Here is an 18,145-nt window from a genome sequence, read left to right on the forward strand (position 1 = left end):
CAGTCACATTTTCACCTGAATGTTGATCTTGGATGCAGTCCCAGCATTGGCTTGCATTAACATGCCATTGACTTTCCGGGTTCTGAACATCAGCCCAATGTACCATGGCACAGAGATGGTAATGTCAAGGTCACTCCAAATGATAATGCTTTCACCACTGAAACGCTGAGGAGAAGGCATTCCTGTAAATCAAAAGACAGGACAGAAACAGTTGATACCCTTCAGGCCAAAGGTTAAGAGGAGAAATGACACTATGTTGCAGTGATGGCACAAGGTAGCTAGTCCCTCTTCCACTGAGCTATTTTTACATCTACATATATCTACTATGGAGTAAGAGCCAGTCTAGTGGAGCTACTATGAAGCAGCTGATAATACCGTAAATTCACAACCTACCCTTGTTGCGGGGTAGGCACTTTGTCTCAGTGTCTGCACTCAAAGGCAGAACCTCCACACTGCTATGGCGTTACACATGTGAAGGATCACAGAATCACAAAATGGTCAGGGTTGGAAGGGACATCTGGAGATCATCTAGTGCAATATCCTGCTAAAACAGGTTCTCCTACAGCAGGTTGCACAGAATTGCATCCAGGTGAGTTTTGCGTGTCTCCAGAGAATGAGTCTCCACAGCCTCTCTGGGAAGCCTGTTCCAGTGCTCTCTCACCCTCACAGTAAAGAAGATGTTCCTAGAAAGGTAAGCTCAGGATCTCTGCTGATACAGTTTTGCTGATGAGTGGGTGGACAGAACAGGAAGTATGAGGGCAAGAGTTGCTGCAGATGTTTTCAACATATCCTTGATTACCTGCTTTAATTAACAGATTAAACACACAGGAAAAGGCTGGGAGGCAACAGGAAATTATTTAATTATAAATACTGCAGGGCCAGACTATTCAGCTGTCTCAGCTACACAGCCTTTTCACAGGGAGAAAACTTGTGTGGAATTGCTTAAATCACCTGCCTTAAATATCTTGAGGTGACAGCTGAAGAGCTGCCCTCCTATCTAACCTTGCACAAACACAGCTCCTACAGGGAGACACTGATGATGGCCTTCAATGGAAAGCCTTTGCTGATGGAAAACAGAGGAATAGCCACCCTTTGGACTTTTAAAGTAGTTACCTCAAGTAACAGAAGCTACAGTACTACGGATTAGTTGATCCCACCGTTTAGAAGCACAGATTAAGCTGTGGGAGCTCTGTGCTGTTTTGCAGCACCTCATACGGCACCTCTACCATGCATGGCACCTTGTAGTGGGATCTGCAAGCAGTCCCTGCCTGATGTCCTCATTCACAGGCATGTCGGTGAAGTTCACGGCAACTTTTGCAAGTGGAAGCAGGCCTTAGAGACTGGGTACAACCACCACAGCCTGGCACCCAGCCTTGTATCTTGTCGTGCTCGTGAACCCATGTGCATGTTCAGTTGAGATGACAGGGCTTAACAGTCTCCTTCCCCTTCTGCTCCACGCTACCATATCTGCTGACTCTTCTGGATTTTCTTGTAGTAGGAGCGATCATGTATATACAAATGCATGTGTGTTACTGTCAAATGACAAGTCCTTAGAAAAAGGTAGAGAGATGACATCATAGCAGAAGATGGAGCCAGGCTGATGTGAAGTTGCATTTTTTTGAGGAAAAAAATCCAAACCTCAAATTCTGATCTGTCTGCCTTGCTGGTGTCTATAAAGGGAAAGGCTGTGGTGGGGGGAGTGCAGGGGTTGGAGGAAAGTGCAAGCCTTTCAGCTGCCTGTTTGTGAGAAATAAGATGTCAGTGACTAGTGGACTACCACTAGTGAAGCCAGAGGTGTAACTTGACTTACCCTTCTCTAAGGTGGGCTACCCAACCACTCCACCCCAGGGTAAGTGCAGGCAGACCCACAGGGCAATGCTTCTCCCTCCTGCTCCAGACTGTGATCTCCCCTTTGCAGTCATACTCAGTCCTCCACGAATGCTAGTGGGGGCATATGGTGGAACAACTGAAGCTTATCCTGCTCTCGAAACCCAGACAGAAATTTAAAATGCTTAGCCACCAGACATAAATGTGCCCAGCCCAGTGCTCAAGCTCTGGCTGTCTGGGCCAGGGCACGATTCATCAGCCTGCACTGCACCACATCAATGTAAAAGTAACCAGGACATTGGTGCTGAGCAGGATCATTTCCTCCTCCTGCTCCAGCTGTGCAAAAGTCAGCCCTTTCCTTCCTCCTCTACCCTGCTGACTATCACCATGACTTCAACTTCCAACATTTTGTTAGTGGTTTTCTAGACTGTTGCCGAGATTTTTAAGTCTGCCTGCCTCTGGAGAGCAGAGTCAGGATGCAAAATTTGTGGGCTTCCCACCTGCTGGAGGCTGGGAATGCTATTTGCAAGCATTTCAGCTCTGCTCCTGGGAGAACTGGACCGGCATGGCAATTACCCAGCTTTTTCCTTTTCTCACCAGTGGTGACTTTCTGTGCTTGCAAATACCATTCCCTTCCCACACCTCCTCCCAGCTCCCCTCCCTTCCCTAGGGCCAGGGTGCACCTTCCCCTGCTAGGATAATAGAAATCCCCATCCATCAGCCCCCTCTGACCTCCCTCCTCCCCCCCAGCCCTTCCCCATGCCGGGGACCAGGAGTCTCCATGGAAGGGCTGGTGGCCACATTCAATGTACCCAGATGGGACCTGACCACCCCTGCCACCACAGAGTTGAGCACACATGCTTCCAATCACAGCAGCTCCCTGTGACTGGTGATGCAGTGATGCAAACTAATTGTCTTCTCAGGGTTTGTCACTTTGAAGTGCTGTCTGTGTATCTACATGCGGTTTTAAGAGACTCATACATTTAAAAGGCCATCAGAAAGACATGAGGGGTATTCACTGTGGAGACAGAAGGCCTGGGGAAACACGCGGCCAACACTGGGATGTCACCTGCAGTTTGGCTGTAGGACATGTGACAGCTTACGTCCTACGAGGATGGTGAAGGCAAAACACTCCATCCTCACTAGTGCAGACTAGTTTCCAGAGTTTCTGAAGAGTGGGCAATTAGAAAAGCTGGATTTTTAACCTGTCAGAGTCTTTGCCTTCTGTGAGCCTGAAGCAGATCCAGCACTGCCAAAGGGATTCAAGAAATGCATCAGCCAATCACCCCTACAAAATAATGCAAATATTCTCACCAGGACCTTTTAAAATATAGCTGCCTAATAACAGCTAATGCTGTCAGGATCATACCTGTGCATGCAAATGAGCAACCTGACAACCAGGAATATTGTACATCACTGATGTCCTCCTGACTTTAACTTCAGGCACCTGAAATCTTTGGTCACATTTCAGAAAAATTCATTTCTTTCTTGGCTTGCAATTTTTCCTTAGGGACACTCTGCCCCACAAATACCATCAAAGCAGCGAACAGCCTGCTACACTCAAACTGTAAAAAACCTCCACATATTGAGGCATCAGCGGGAACACAGGGTTACTGAATGGCAAAGGGGACGTGCAGGAGTGTACAGCACTGGAGGCAGAGGAGACCACTGGGGCTAGGGGGAGACTGATGCTCTGATTGTCTTCATCTGTATTAACTGAACTTGAAATGGGTTTCCAAGTATGGATACAGGGCAGTTCTGAGGTGGTTTTCTAAATCCCAAACTTCACGTTTTGGTCTTGAGTTTGGGATATAAAAATGATGAATAAAACACACATTTGATTGAATGTTGAAATTCCATCTCAAAACTAAGATAGAGGGAAGGACAGCCTTTGCATGTGATAGCACTGCTCCCCATTTACCCCAGTATAGGCAACAGAGTTGGGCCCTGACACTCTCTTTCAGGAGGTATCAGTGTGGGTTTGTACCACAGAGACTCAGCCTATCATGAAGAAATGAACCTCTCCATGACATGAGGCACATGAAAAAATTAGATCTTCATACAAACTTGGGGAGCTCAAAATATTTGAGGAGCTGCTGCCGAAAGCAGGTACATCACTGGAGGCAGTAATAGCAGCTCAGGGTTCTCTGTGAGGTGGAACATAAGAAGAAGCCTCCATCATTCCTCTGTCTCTCACCCTGCAGACCCTTATTTCCAAGCCAGAAACGTGTCGTCTCCTCCCAAGCTGCTGCTTCTCAGGCAAAGGAAGTTGCTACCACCGACATCTGGCCCAGGCTGAGGCATACTGCGCTGAAGCCATTTGCAAATCACTGCGGTGTGTGCACCTCAGCTGAGAGACCTGCTATTCCAGGGTCCACGCCCTGCTGCAAGTAATCAAGAACATCTGGTTTGAGGTAGATACATCAAAAGAACAACTTCCTTGATCACACTGCAAACTATTCTGGGCTAAGTGTCATGAGGGGATAACGGAAACGAAGACCTACCACACCTGCATCAGAGACCAGAATTTGGCCTCCTGCTTCTAGAAAAGCCATGCCTAGTTTAAACAGGTTTTCTTTTCTGGAAGCCTCCAGGAAGACTCCAAATGAGAAACCCCCCACTAGACGTGGAGGTGGCACCATACAGCAGGCAGCCTGGAGCTGCACTGACCCCACGGGACCCCTCCAAGCAGATGACTCCTTGCTTCCTTGGGAAGAAACTAACTGCAAGTTCTTCACGCCCTATAAAACACACCTGCTGCTCCTTTCTCATCCTTTATTAATAAGGTTTTACACATATACACACATTGTGTTCAATCAAAGAAAAATCCAATAAAACTGAAAGTGCTCGTATTCTGCCGAGACTGCCTTCTTGCCAAGAAAGTAGTGATTAAAACTGCACATTCATCCTGGTTTGAGTCAAAGCCCAATAAAGTCAGCGGGATTCTTTCCACTGATTTAAAGGGGCTTAGGATCAGGCATTTTTACTATACACAAATTACTACATACTGCCAAGTTCTGTGGAACTAGTTTGCTTATGTAAGTAAATCAATGAAAGCTGCTGTTACTGATGGCAGTATGTCAGCTATCACATTTACTATATAGGTGATCTCCAAAATTATTTCAAATATATAATGGGTGACTTCTAGTCTTAATTGCAATCTTCTGTTACCTGTTCCTTAAGAACCACAGTTTGACATATGTGCTATGAGATGTTCACGCTGGGTAATGAAACATGCAACTGTCTGCGAATGAAGAGCTCTTTGCATCCTACCTTGCTCACAGTTTTTCCCTCCATAGCGTACGGGGCACTCGCAGATGTATGTGTTCCACTTGTTGACACATGTGCCTCCATTCTGGCACCAGTTGTTTTCACAATAGTTCCTCTGCGCTGCACAGCCTGAAATTCAGGAAGACAGTTATTTTGCACGGTTTTAACAAGAAAAAGGCTCTGAATGATTGTATCTGAGGTTTTATGTAAAAAGGAGACATGATCAGTATAGGGTTTTTTGTTGTTTTGGGTTTTTTTAGTATTCTTAAAGTCAGTGGAGCACATTGTGGATGGCAAAAGTTTACATGAACTGAGCAAGTGTCAGATTCATAAAGACAAATCTATCAAAGGCTACCAGATACAGTCACTGAGTTGTAAATCTCTGGGGACTAAGCGAAAATTTTGGGCAAGTATCACTGCATGCTCTTCCCCTGGCATCCACCGCTAGAGACAGGCAGATCGACTGGTGCTGTGACTCAGCACCACTGTTTGCAACTTGCTGTCATCTAACCAAGACACTAACCAGGGAAAGCCAATGTGCAGTGTCACACAGTGGAATAACACTACTATACACCATTGTTTTAAACTCTATGGAAACACATTGCCAAATGATGAAAAAAACCATCTATCCTAAAGAAAACACTTCATGGCCTCCTGATGTATGTTACCATAAGATAAAAGCTTGTGTTTAAGTAATATTAGAGACATAACTGTTAAAAAAGGGCTCCAAGGCAAAACAGCAATTTGAAGGGTATGCTATGAGTCCTTTCTTAATCTGTGATGAGTGCAACATACCTAAGAACTGCAATTTAGCTCTCACACAGACCGTCAGCAGCATGGAAGGAAGAGACTTGCCATTCTTGCATGTAAGAGACAGTTTTATGATGATGAGAACATTTTCTACATCAGAACTAATCCTGATCGGGGATCCGAGGACTGGAAACCAAATCAGAACCTCCAACAGGCTGCTTTACGAAGCAGGTTTCAGATTTGGAGGATTGCAGAATTTGATTTACAGAATTGCAAACATTATTTATGGAAAAATCATTAAAAACATTGCCTTTTTCATGAATGAATCCCACCAGCTTTCAGAGCAAAGTGGCATTTAAAAGGTAGTTTAAAAAACCCCACAAACCAAACCAGGAAAAGTTCATTTAGAACTAAATTCCTGGGTGAAACTCATAGCAATGCAGAAGGTCTAAACATGCCCGGTCCTTTTCTGTGTGCCGGTTAATCCTGTAAGTGTGCACTGTGCCATGGACTATTGTGTGCATCCCTGGCATGGGCATGGGCTGCACCTTGCTCAAACAAACAAGGTCTGGATGCAGCCATGCCGGTGACAGCGATGGTGGCAGCATGGTGCCCAGCAGCACTTTGATCCCCTGCCATGTGGCCTGGGGCAAATGCTTTGTGTTCAGCAGTGCTAAGGGGGGGGGGGGGACGGGGACGGGGACGGGGGGACAACAGGGCCTGTTTCAGACCCCTCTGTCCCCTGCCCCTTCGTGGGGTTCCTCCCAGTGCCAGTCCCTTTGACATCGTAAGCCCTGTTACACACATCACTCATACCTGGCAGAGTGCCATTATTGGCGATGAAACTAGCCATGTCGATGGGCTTGCTGTCGATAGAGAGGTTCCTCATGCAGCCAATAAACTGTCTGTTGTGCACCGGGAAATCTTCAGGCAAGTTTGGGACACCGCCAAGGAGCAGAGGGCCAGTTAGGTCCAAAGATCTGAAGAAATAAAGAAATGCTTATCATTTCTTGCATATAGTTTGTTTTGTTTTGTTCGTTAACTCACTGCTTCCATGTGCACATTTGAGCTGTTCAGTCTACCCGTGTTGCCAAGCACTTCCCTCTGCTAATTCCAGAGCTTGTAATCAAAGGACCTTCCAGAAACACCGTAACTTTTAACTTCGGAGCTGTCATACACATACAGAATCCAATGACCTGTCCCTAACAGTGGCCAGTATGAAGAAGGAAATGAAAATTATGGAAAAAACTGCAGCTGCAGGACACTTCTTTCAGACTCTAGTCACCCAGGGCCTGTCTAATGCTCCTCAGCATAAGGTTGAGATGCTGTATATTTTGATATAATGTTTTAAATATTATACAGTGCCAACCCTTTTAAAATCCTCTGAAGATCTTAGTCTTAATGACATTTAGTGGATGGAGGTTCCGCTGAATGATTCCACTCTGTGAAAGGTATATCATCTGGTCAGTTTGAATTTGCCCTAATTTTTGTGGTGCTCCCTTCTCTTGGGTTTTTAAGAGCAGCATGTGTTTTTGTCAATGGTCTTTCTGCTATCACTCATTATTTTATATCCCTGCTTGCTGTTCCTGGCTGTCCATCTCCTCTTTAAACTCAAAAGTGCTAATCTTTCTTGGTCTTTCCTCACAGGAATTTTTTTTTTCATGCTGAATGATTTTCAATGGCCTTTTCTCCTGTATTTTATTTCTATTTCCTTTTAAGACAAGACTTTTAACTTAAATGATGGAAGTAATAAGCTCTTCAGTCATCCCCTTCACTAATAAAGTCTAACATTTTATTTGCCCTTCTCTCTACATTTTCATACTAAGTAGATGCTTTCTGGGGGCTATCCACACTGACCTCCAAGTCTTTTCTTTTTCCATTTTACAAGCAATTTGGGCACACGTCTGCATTACACAGAATTTGTGCATTCCACTCAGTGTACTGACACTTGCAGTAGCCTCTAACAAATTCCATCTACCAAACTAAGCCTTGTAACGTCTTCTTGTTAAATAGACCTGCTTTTCCAACTTGATTTGCTTAGCAGTTAATCACATACTGTTGACTCTCCCCTGGAAAAAGGGAGTGAGTGGAAAACAGAAATATAGGGAATCCTTACTTCTTTGAGCCAGTCTGAGTCCCCTGGGCAGCGCAGGTGTAGTTTCCAATGAGGCTCCCGAAGCGCACAGCCACTGCTGTGTCACAGTCGTCCACAGTCACCACGGCCACCTTCTCTCCAGAAGGCCCGTGGGGAATTCCTAATCGCCCAATGTTGGGCTTCAAGAAATAAATGGCACATGTCATACAGTGCTACATACACATGGGATTTAAATGCTGGTTCAGCCAGCTCAACAACATACTTTCTACCCCTCAAAGGGGACTAAAATAGGATACATAAACAAAATAGCAGAAGTTAAGTTGACCTATGATATCTAGGTGAGAAAAAACCCCAGTGGATGACTTCAGAGAGTCCACACGTGCCCAGTATGTTACACAGCATGGTCAGAAGTAGATTTGGTCTTTTCTACTGCTGAACCACTTTGGCCTAAATCACTTCAAAGAGGCATTTTCTTACTTCTGCAGAGCAAACTAATAAATTCCGCTCATTTTGCAACTCTTCACCTACAGTGAATGAAGTCACTTGAATTTTAACATTGTTTGTGCCCAAAGACAGAAAACCATAAAATGATGTCATATCACAAATCAGGCTAAAGGCTTAAATCAAATTTTCTCTGATGGGGGTACTCCGCCAGGGCCACCAGAAACTGAGTGCAGGTTCCTATAAAGGCCATAGTGAAAGGTTGTCTGATGAGCAGGAGGGAGCTTAGGTGAAGACTGCGTATTCCAACTACGAGATGGAGGGCATGGAAAACCACCGCCCATTGCTGAGCCAACTGAGAAACCACCAGTTGCTAGTCACAGCAGAATAGAGACCAGGATCTGATCAAACATGCAGTACAACTGAAAGCCAAGAGTTATTTTTATAGGTGCTGATCAACAACAGTTTTAAGTATACGAAAGCAGAAGCTGACTGGGCATCACACTACAGTTTGCTGTACGCTCACTTTAAAAGATATATTGCTCAACTGTGTACTGAATTCCCTTATTTGTACAACAAACAAGGAAGCAGTAGGGGATAAATGCCTATTCTTTCTGTTTCACTTGCACACACATAAATTTGTTAAATTTATTACTAAAGGTAATTATCCCAACGTATAAAAAACATTTTTAAAAGATGTTTCCTGGTGTCAGTTCCAATTGGAAAGTATTTTCCATTTCTGCTACCAAGAACTAATGTGATCACATAGTTTGGCAGTTAACAGTATAAGGTTTTGACCTCTCTTGAGGGATATTAAGGCAGATTTTTTTTTTTTCCAGTACTCCCTGGACTTTGCCACTACGTAGCCTGGAAAGACAGGAAACATACATATTTCCAGTGCTGAAAATGCTATTGCATGCAATGACAGCAATATTAGTGAGCAGCTTTTCAAAGTAAATGAAAAAATACATAGAAAATTAACCAACCAACAAGCAGACCTTCCCTTCCAAAATTAAAATGTTTACATTCTGGGTGCTACTTCTATTCATTTGGAGGCATGGCTCGATTAACATTTATGTTCTTGTGCTCAACTGAAATAACCTATTGTTTCTTACATGGGAGCCTTGACAAAGGCGGGGTATTTATTCTCACAGCAGGGGGGATCTGCCCAATGTTAATCAAGTTTGCAATCTGATGAAACTCAGCAGCTTGCAGCTGCTCCTTCACAGTCAGCTAGCTGCAGCAGCGAAGTGATTTTTTTTCAACTTTTATTTAACATAGAAACTGCAAAGTGTTTCTCTAGATGTTGATTTTCATTGCAGTGCAGTTCTCTGGCACCTCTTTGGCTCTGATGACCACACAGAACCATAAGCCGAGGAGGAAGAAACAGAATATTCTGGCGAATGAAAAGAGACCTATTGGCAGTTCAAATCATACTTAGTTCAAATACATAGTGATTTTCTGACCATGTTAAAAGGCTCATTTGACAGAACAGGCTTTTCCCAAAATGGAAGAATATGTTGCTGGGAAAGGAAAGAGATTTTCTGAGTGATTTAATGTGACCTGGACTCTTTTTTCTTTTATATGTGGCAAGTACTACACTACTCATCTTCTCAGCACCTAGCATGGAGAATGCTTTATAACAGAAATAATGTGAATTTAATAAAAGACTGGAACAGAGGGAGCCCAAGTTAGGATTTCCTTCAGAATTTAATAATGAAACTGATTTTATTAATTTAATATGTTGATTAATACTAAATATAGTTCACTGCTGATGCAAAGGATATTTAGAGCATCATGAATTATAAAAAAAGAATCACTTTGAATAGCTGAGTACTAGAAAGAGAATTAATCACACAACATGAAACTTGGGATCTAATGACAAGAATTCCTGTTGCAGGCCCAGAGACCATCAGCTACGCATGATGAAAAAGGAGAAACATGCCCACACACCCTATTAACTGACTATAAAACAATTATGAACCATGGTGTTACTAAAAGGTAAAAAAGGCAATACGACAGTGGGCTGTTGTGAAGATGGGCATGAGGGAAATTTTATGACACTGAACAGGCTAGAATATTGTGGGCAATTTTGATTTAATTTATGAAAAATAACTTCCAAGTAGAACAGATGCACAGAATCACAGCCAGGGCAATGGAAAGCCTACCTTATCAAACAGACAAAGCAGGCTTGGCCTATTTAGCCTAGCAAAGTATAAGCTGGGGAAGGGGTTTGGAAATGAGAAGATGCTGTCACTGCAACAGACACACTATAAGAACATGGAGTATAAGATGCCCATGAGTAACGTAGTCTGGAAATCACCAGGTGATGCTCAGCCATAGCAGGGATCACCTTTGGGAAAGCAGCACGGGCAAAAGTTACAAAAAGAACTTAATTTGTCTGTGATTATAGAAGCTGGTGTTAGCAGAGGACTGGCCTACATTTGGAAGAAGATAAATAACAGTAACTAGTACTTGGAAAATACACAAGAAAGCAAATGGCCAACACTAAATGATATCACACACATTTACATTTACAGCATGTTCTTTGCTTCAATGGAATCCTCAATAGCGTAAGACTTACCCCTAACAGCAGGAACAGCTAACACTAACCAGCATTAACTCACACTATTATTTTCTGGAAGTATGTTCAAGGAGTGAAAAGCCAGACTTTCATCTGGGTACTCAGCAGTCCTTTCTGCCTGTCAGACTCATCTCTTGAAACACCATGCTACCTGAAAGGCAAGTTTCATTAGCTGTGCCAATTCTGCACTCATTAATAAATGTGCAATGTGGTGTACACGAATTTACCAGCATGACCACCCATTAATGCTAATGCAAGTCACGTAACTGAGTTCCTGTTCACGGGGCTGAAAATTTACCTTGTGCTGCCTAACTCTAAAGGCTGCCTTTTTACTTAAGTGCTTGTCCAGAAAGGGATTTGGATTCAAATTTCAAAGACCACATGCTGTAAAAGTGAGTAACAAGAAGAGGTACCTAACAGCACCAGAGAGAGAACTTGGTCTCTCTTAAACTATGAAAGATGTGGATTCCTCCTGGACTCAAAAAAAAAAAAAAAAAAGGGGGGGGGGGAGCGGAAAAGCAGTCCTGAGTGTCGCAGTGTATTATCACCACCACACAGTGAGTGATTCTTCAAACATTCTGTGCACTCTGTATTAAAGTACATGTGTTTGTTGTACTGACCCTTATGTTTTCTCATTATAATGGCAGAGTCACTTGGAGAAGTCAAAGAACCATCCCTGACTCAGGATCCACACATGAGAGCAGAACCACCTGCCTTCCTCGCTAACTGTAAAACAAGATGAACCACGCCTAGGTTCCTCAAATAATGGCAATTGGTTCCTAAAATTGTACAGAATGTCATTAAACTTAACTTTGCCTCACTGGGCTTTCATGATGGAGATTAGTGGTTCTGATCTATGGGTGGCCATTTTCAAGTCTCATGTCTAGCCCTGTAACCCATGACATTCTCCCTTGCCCAGACACAGTCACAGGCAGACTGCGATTGTAGGAATGAGCCTCCCAAGGCTGTCTTTTGAAAACTGCAGATCCCTTTCTGACCATTGCAGAGTTAACAGTGTGACTCAGCTACTGTCCTCAGTAGTGACCTGCAGGAGTGACCTTCTCAAACTGCAAAGGTTCTAGTAACTCCCTTTGGCCACCTGCAGTGACTTTCTCAGGCTGCAGGGAGAGAACGCCACCGTGAGGGTGTTTTACTAGCAATGCCAAATCTGATTTTCGTGAAACACAAGTCCGGAGCAAGGAACCGAAAGAAATACATGTAGATTATCCCAGGTGTATGTAAAACCCTGAGAAGCTTAATCTGTGAACGTGTTTTAAAAATGGAGACCAGACAGAGGACAGAAGGTCATCAACACACATCTGTTTGTGAATCTACTGCACAAATGTACTTCCATTCCACTTAAAAACATCAGACGTGGATATTCGCATGTATCTCAGTTTCATTTGGTTCCTCTATTATTTTAAAGTAAATATTTAAACTGCGAGAGCCCACACAGTTACTTATTAAAGACACAGATGGTGTAACGATGCAGTGTGAACAGAAGAGACACATGGATTAGCAGACAATGGAAGCCTTGTTTTAAATACTTAACCGTTACATTTTTACATTATAGATACTATTGTTTTCAAAAGCCACGATGCAAAATTGTTAGAGAGGTTTAAGGAAATATTCCAATATTCTGTAGACTTATTTTGCAATAAATCAGACTAGATGCTGTACATGTAACAGGAATACTACAAAGTGCAAATGTTTATTTAGTCAACCAGCAGCAGCGGTGACACTCAAGATTCCTGGACTCACCCTTTTACTAGTTAATCTGCAAGATAATAAGCCTTTTTGAAAGGCCCCACAAACATCTCCTCCACCAGAAACACCTTTTTCCAACTTCCATTCTTAGATAAAAAATTGTCACTTGACTATTTGCACAGATGGAAAGGGAGAGTGGTTCTGACTGGTCAGGGGAGAGTGTTCCAACATGATGGATATTCCCTGAACTCAAACTGAAAGCTGTGCTCTCCAGCCGGAACCCCAGCCACGAGGGCTTCCGCCTGCTTTAGCCACCCCATTGAGTCTTTTGAAGGAGCTGAGGAGACGGTTCAGCAGCAGACTCTAAATATGGCCAAGACTTTGAGAACACAAACTGGGAACCCTTGCAGATGAGTCACAACCTACCTCGCTACGTTTGGCACGAGGAGACCTGTTTTCTCAGGGGACAGATACAACACTGCAGATCATAAACGCTGCATTTGCTCAGATCACTGTACACATTTAAAAATGCATCTATTGTAGAAAGTTGATCTTTTAGCAAAATGCTTTGTATGGCATAGCTTAATATGCAGAGCTTGGCTTGTCTGTCTTTTTAATAAGTGCAAATGTGTAAAAAGCCATCCTGAAGTCAGTGCCAGCCTTTCAGTGCTTCCAAGAGTTTGCTTACTGGACAATAAGTTACCCTTCTGTTTTTGTTAATCAGTAGCTAATGATTTACTGACTGTTTGGAGCGGTTAAAGGTTAAAAAGAATCTGTTTCCTAGTTATTTTTAATACAAAAAAAAGCACTCCCCTGTATTGTTAAAGCACTGGTTCAGCCCCCACCGCCCCCAAAAGCGCTGGGTGGAAAACGCCTCATGTTCATATTCATATTCATACCCTTTGGGGCTCTAAGGCTTCCAGCTACAGTAATAATGGAAAAAAAAAAAAAATGGAGCAACTGGCATTGGCTCCCACTGGAGGCTGCTGCTGGGGCTCTGGCCGCCGCCTGGGTCCCCCCTCACCAGTTCCCTGCTGCTCATTAGGCAGCCTGCCAGCCACCCCGGCTCCTTCATTAACCCGCCGGCCTCTGCTCTGCTATCTGACGCCGTGAGGGGAGAAGCCCCCCCGCCACCCGATTCCCAGGCGATGCTGTGCTGCTTCAGTGGTCAAAAAGCTCATTAAGGGCCCGCGGTGGCGACAATCTCCCTGGGCAAGCGGCCGGAGCCCGCCCCCCTGCAAGGAAAATAAATAAATAAACAGGAAAAAACAAACGAGGAAAGCACGATACTTGCAATCCCAGGGGGAGAGACTAGGAAATGCCAGAGAAGCTTAGTGCCCTGGCATGGACTTGCAGATCATTCTGATCAACTGGGAAACTCCAAATTAGACCAGATTAGAGAAACCATTAACGTTAATCTCTGCTTTTTAAGGTTTCCCCCAACAGTTTTCCAGAGCACCTTTAAAATAAGGCGGTGTGAAGAACTGAGAATCTTTTATACATCCTGATTAGTCACCAGGGAAAAGCAGGACAAATCATTTCACATAAACCCCTTACCCCTTTGATGTATGTATGCCCTTTATTCCCTGAATATTTTAATGGAATTTCTCTACACAAACTTGGCTCCAGTCTGTACAGAAACATGAGAGCCCATGACAGTGAAAAAGAAAACCCAAAAGCTTCCCATCGGTGAGTCAAAAATGCAAATCCTGAAAAGCCACCAGACCAGTTCCTTTTCCTAGACTAATTCCCTGAAACACTGATCCTCAGGATCTAGGCTGGGCCACAAAATCAAGCAAGTTTTACCAGCCTGATTTATTATCTCCTTTACAGCCGCATGCAGAGGCTAAACTTTGATACTCAAAGCAGGAGGTTTTTGGCACGGCTATGAGACCTGGCACACATAAATGGTGCTGCCCGAATTGCTGCTGCTCTTACGGTGGTAGGACAGAGACAGGGAGCAGCCCTCCTGTCCCACCGTGTGGCAATACCACAGCAAGGCTGTGAACAGCCATGGTTACACATCCACAGCACCCAGACGTGCTGCTTCCCTTCACAGAACATGACCTGCATCTTCACAAATACCAGTTCCTGCAAAGGGAATATTCTTGGATTTGACTGATTTTGGCAAAGGCTGCTGTAGTACTGATGGGAAGAATGCCTGCAACGGAAATTTTATCCTCACATTTTTATTTCCAGATGCTTCTCGGTTCTTTGACGCTGAATCTATGACACAGCAAGGAGAACCTGTTTTGGAGGCCGAGAGACCATGCCTGCTGCTCAAGACAACATCCAGCTTTCTGCATGGGAGACACCACTCACCATGGTGCTCTGCTGCTGTGGATCCCCTCAGCTGCCATCTGCAGCGCTCTCCTCCCCTCTGATCTGCCCCTGTGGCTGTTGCACCTTCTCCCTGGTCCTCCCCTGCCCTCTGAACCCTTTTTCTGACTGTTTTGCTGCCTCCCTCCTTTCCACTAACAGGGATGATCTTCCAGCACCCTTGGAGAACTGGGAGAGGAGAGCACATGAAGAAAGATGCTGGAAGAGCATCCCTGTTCTCCTTCATATGTTCCCATCTCCCAGTTCAGCAAACCCTTCCCTCTTTGCCATTTGTCCCTATCTACCTGCCAAAGTACCACTCTCAAATATTTTCAGCTTTATATAAAACTGGTCTGTTTTATGACTTCATTTTGCATCCAGGATGTGAATGTTATTGCTGTCAGAATCCAAGAAATACCTAGAAATAGCACAACGTGACACTCACAGCAACTAACTCCTTCTCCTTGGACTCATCCCTAGTGACACCCTGCCAAGAAAACTGCTGCTTGGTGTGGGTGTTGGGGACACAACCGAGTCTTTAAAATCCAGGAATCCCACACTGCTCTACAGGCTACACCCCCCCACCCCCCATGGCTTCATCTTTGTGAGGGTCTCCTGGTACACACAGACCCCTGCACGGCCAGGTAATTGCAAAGCACTGTTTCCCCTCACTACACAGACAGATACAAAATACCTGAAAAGTTACTGCAAATCATCAAGCTACTGTAGATTTACTGTGTGATTAAATTGAGATAACAGTGCACTTCAAAGAACTCATACCAAATTCCTGAGGTGCCATTTCAATGACTGCGCTGGCTTTGCAGAAGCCCTCGCCAGGCTGGGCTGCACATCACCGCCTTCAAGCACTGTCCTCAAGGCCTTATGGTGAGCAAACGGCCCGTTCAGACTCTGCCGGCTCTCATGGAGGTCCCTTGCATCTCCTCAGCCTTCAGGAGGAGCTGAAAATCACTGTTTTTGGAGGTGCCATTAAACCTCTGAGCAGTTTTGTGGCACGGAAGTGTTCAAATGAGTTGAGCAAACCTGGGCTCAGGGAGCACTGCTGGGTGCCAGGTTCTCCAGGGTGATCTGAGAGCCCCATGCCATGAGGAAAGCCATGCGGCTGAGACTCAGCTCAGGTGTGGGGTGGGCACAGACTTAGAAGTGGCAGTGCTGTAACTGGGCACACAAGTCAAGCCTTTTAAAACCTGCGAGGAGCAAGAGGACTAAGTGCTGAGCAGCCTTGCCAAGGATGAGGCTTCCAGAAGAGCAAGGGCTTGGGTTAGTTTTGACATGAGATTGTCCCTGCTGTCACCTGCAGATCAAAACCTCTGGGGATGGTTTCTGAAAAAATTACTGTATGCATTTGCATAAAAAATAACCGGCATAACAATGGGTATTTTCAGGTGGGGTTTGCAAACTCTGTGAGAACAACACTTCCTAAAGCAGGTAGGGGACAGAAAGAGCCAGGCACTGGGTATGCACTCGCCCTCCTCTTCCCAAGCCACCCAAAAGACTTCTCAAAGCTGTCACGGAGAGCTGAGCAAGAGCAACTCAGGGCTGGGGAGCCGGTCACACTTTGCATCTCAATGACCTCCAAATGACTTTCACTGCTTTACACTTTCATTTCCTGAGACACAGATTTAGAGGCCAGTTATTTGTTATTTTGTGTCAAGACAATGGAATGTTGCTCCACGGCCAAATCCTCATTTCCTTTCCCAGATATCAATCACTTCGCACTTACCCTCTACCAGACACCCCCCCCCCCAAAATCAACAAAAGCAATTACTACTAATTGAAATCTGCATGAATAAATACTGGTGAAATTGCAGGGAGGGGCTTTCAAAGTCCAGACTCACGCGCCTGTTCTGCAAGGGCAGATCAGTTGCCCCCCTTTAGACCCACTAACACCTGCAAGGGCTCTGCAACCACATCCAAGCAGGAGCAAGAAAAAGCAAATATTAGCCAGGCAGCCCTTCAGCGCTTTTCAGGAGATTTTAGGAATGTAAACGGTTGCCAATGGCTCAACCAAAGTCCCACTGAGGGAGCAGCAGATGCCATTGGAAGAGCATAAGAAACGCACGGCAACACTTCTCCTGTCCTCCTGGCTCTTGTCTTCCCACCTGCAATACTGCAGGCTGGAGCTCGAGATGGGTTTTCACAGGATTCCGCCACGTTTTATGGATGGAAGGGACTCATGTTAGCATCTACTCAGCCTTTTGCCTTATACAACCACAGAACATCACGCAGTGAGTCCTGTCTCAATAACATGGCTTGTACCCAAGTTAAAGTTTTCCTTTAGAACAGGAAATAGTGACTTGATTGAAAGATTTCAAAGGACTGCAAGACCCTCAGAACTGTGGGCAGATTATCATGCAGATCATACACCTTCACTATTAATGGTACTGTGTATTATTTCTAAGCAGAATTTGTCAAGCTTCAATTTCTACATATCAAACCTATGGTCTTATCTAGACTAGGACTTTCATTGATGACCCTCTGTATTTGGCTGGAAGAGGATGAAATTGGCCTCAGCATGGATGGGAGTCTCTGAATCTTCAGCCAGAATGCCAGGAAATGACTCATAAACTGAACTATTTTTGCAGAGATTACCTTTTCTCATGGCATTTTAAGTTGCCACAAGAGTTCTGAGCATGTAGGAAATGACATGTTTTGCACTCAGACATGAGGAACATATTTTATGTGTTTGACTAAAACAACATTTTGAACTTTAAATGTGAAGTGCTGGCATGCATTCAGCAATGGAAAACCTGATTTCTTTCCCTTTCTTTAGCTGCTTGTCATTTTAATTGCTAGTTTTTTTAAATAGCCATGCCCACTAGCACCAAAAATACGAAGTATAGATAAATAACACAGATGCATAGCTACAAAGTCCTCACACCCTCATGTCGTACGTGTGCCTCCAGCACTACCTACCACATGCTTCACAAATGTACAAGCCTGCCCACCAAAAAGCACAACAAACTGCTAATACAGTAACTTTTGTTCTTGTAATAAAGTTGTGAAAAGATTATCATAACCTGCACCTGGCTAACAACATTGCTAATCCAGGAAAAATCCCTCCACCTCTTGAGGTGACAAGGAAACGCAACATGCAAGTCCCTCAGAATACTGGTTAAAATTTTTGATTGTGG

The 18,145-nt window shown here is 44.3% G+C and overlaps 1 protein-coding gene across 6 annotated transcripts in view; it reads right to left on the reverse strand.

The window, feature by feature from the left end:
- Positions 1–18,145, reverse strand: part of CELSR1 (cadherin EGF LAG seven-pass G-type receptor 1) — a 173,123-nt gene that overhangs the window by 44,540 nt on the left and 110,438 nt on the right. For all 6 annotated transcript variants that reach the window (XM_037389456.1, XM_037389455.1, XM_037389454.1 and 3 more), the window contains exons 6-9: positions 7,964–8,121; positions 6,664–6,827; positions 5,101–5,226; positions 16–182 (exon numbers count right to left, since the gene is read on the reverse strand). In XM_037389456.1, the coding sequence (XP_037245353.1) occupies positions 16–182; positions 5,101–5,226; positions 6,664–6,827; positions 7,964–8,121 (615 nt within the window). The remainder of the gene's footprint in view (positions 1–15; positions 183–5,100; positions 5,227–6,663; positions 6,828–7,963; positions 8,122–18,145) is intronic.

Source organism: Falco rusticolus, chromosome 5 (assembly GCF_015220075.1).
Source record: "Falco rusticolus isolate bFalRus1 chromosome 5, bFalRus1.pri, whole genome shotgun sequence".
Lineage (NCBI taxonomy): Eukaryota > Metazoa > Chordata > Aves > Falconiformes > Falconidae > Falco > Falco rusticolus.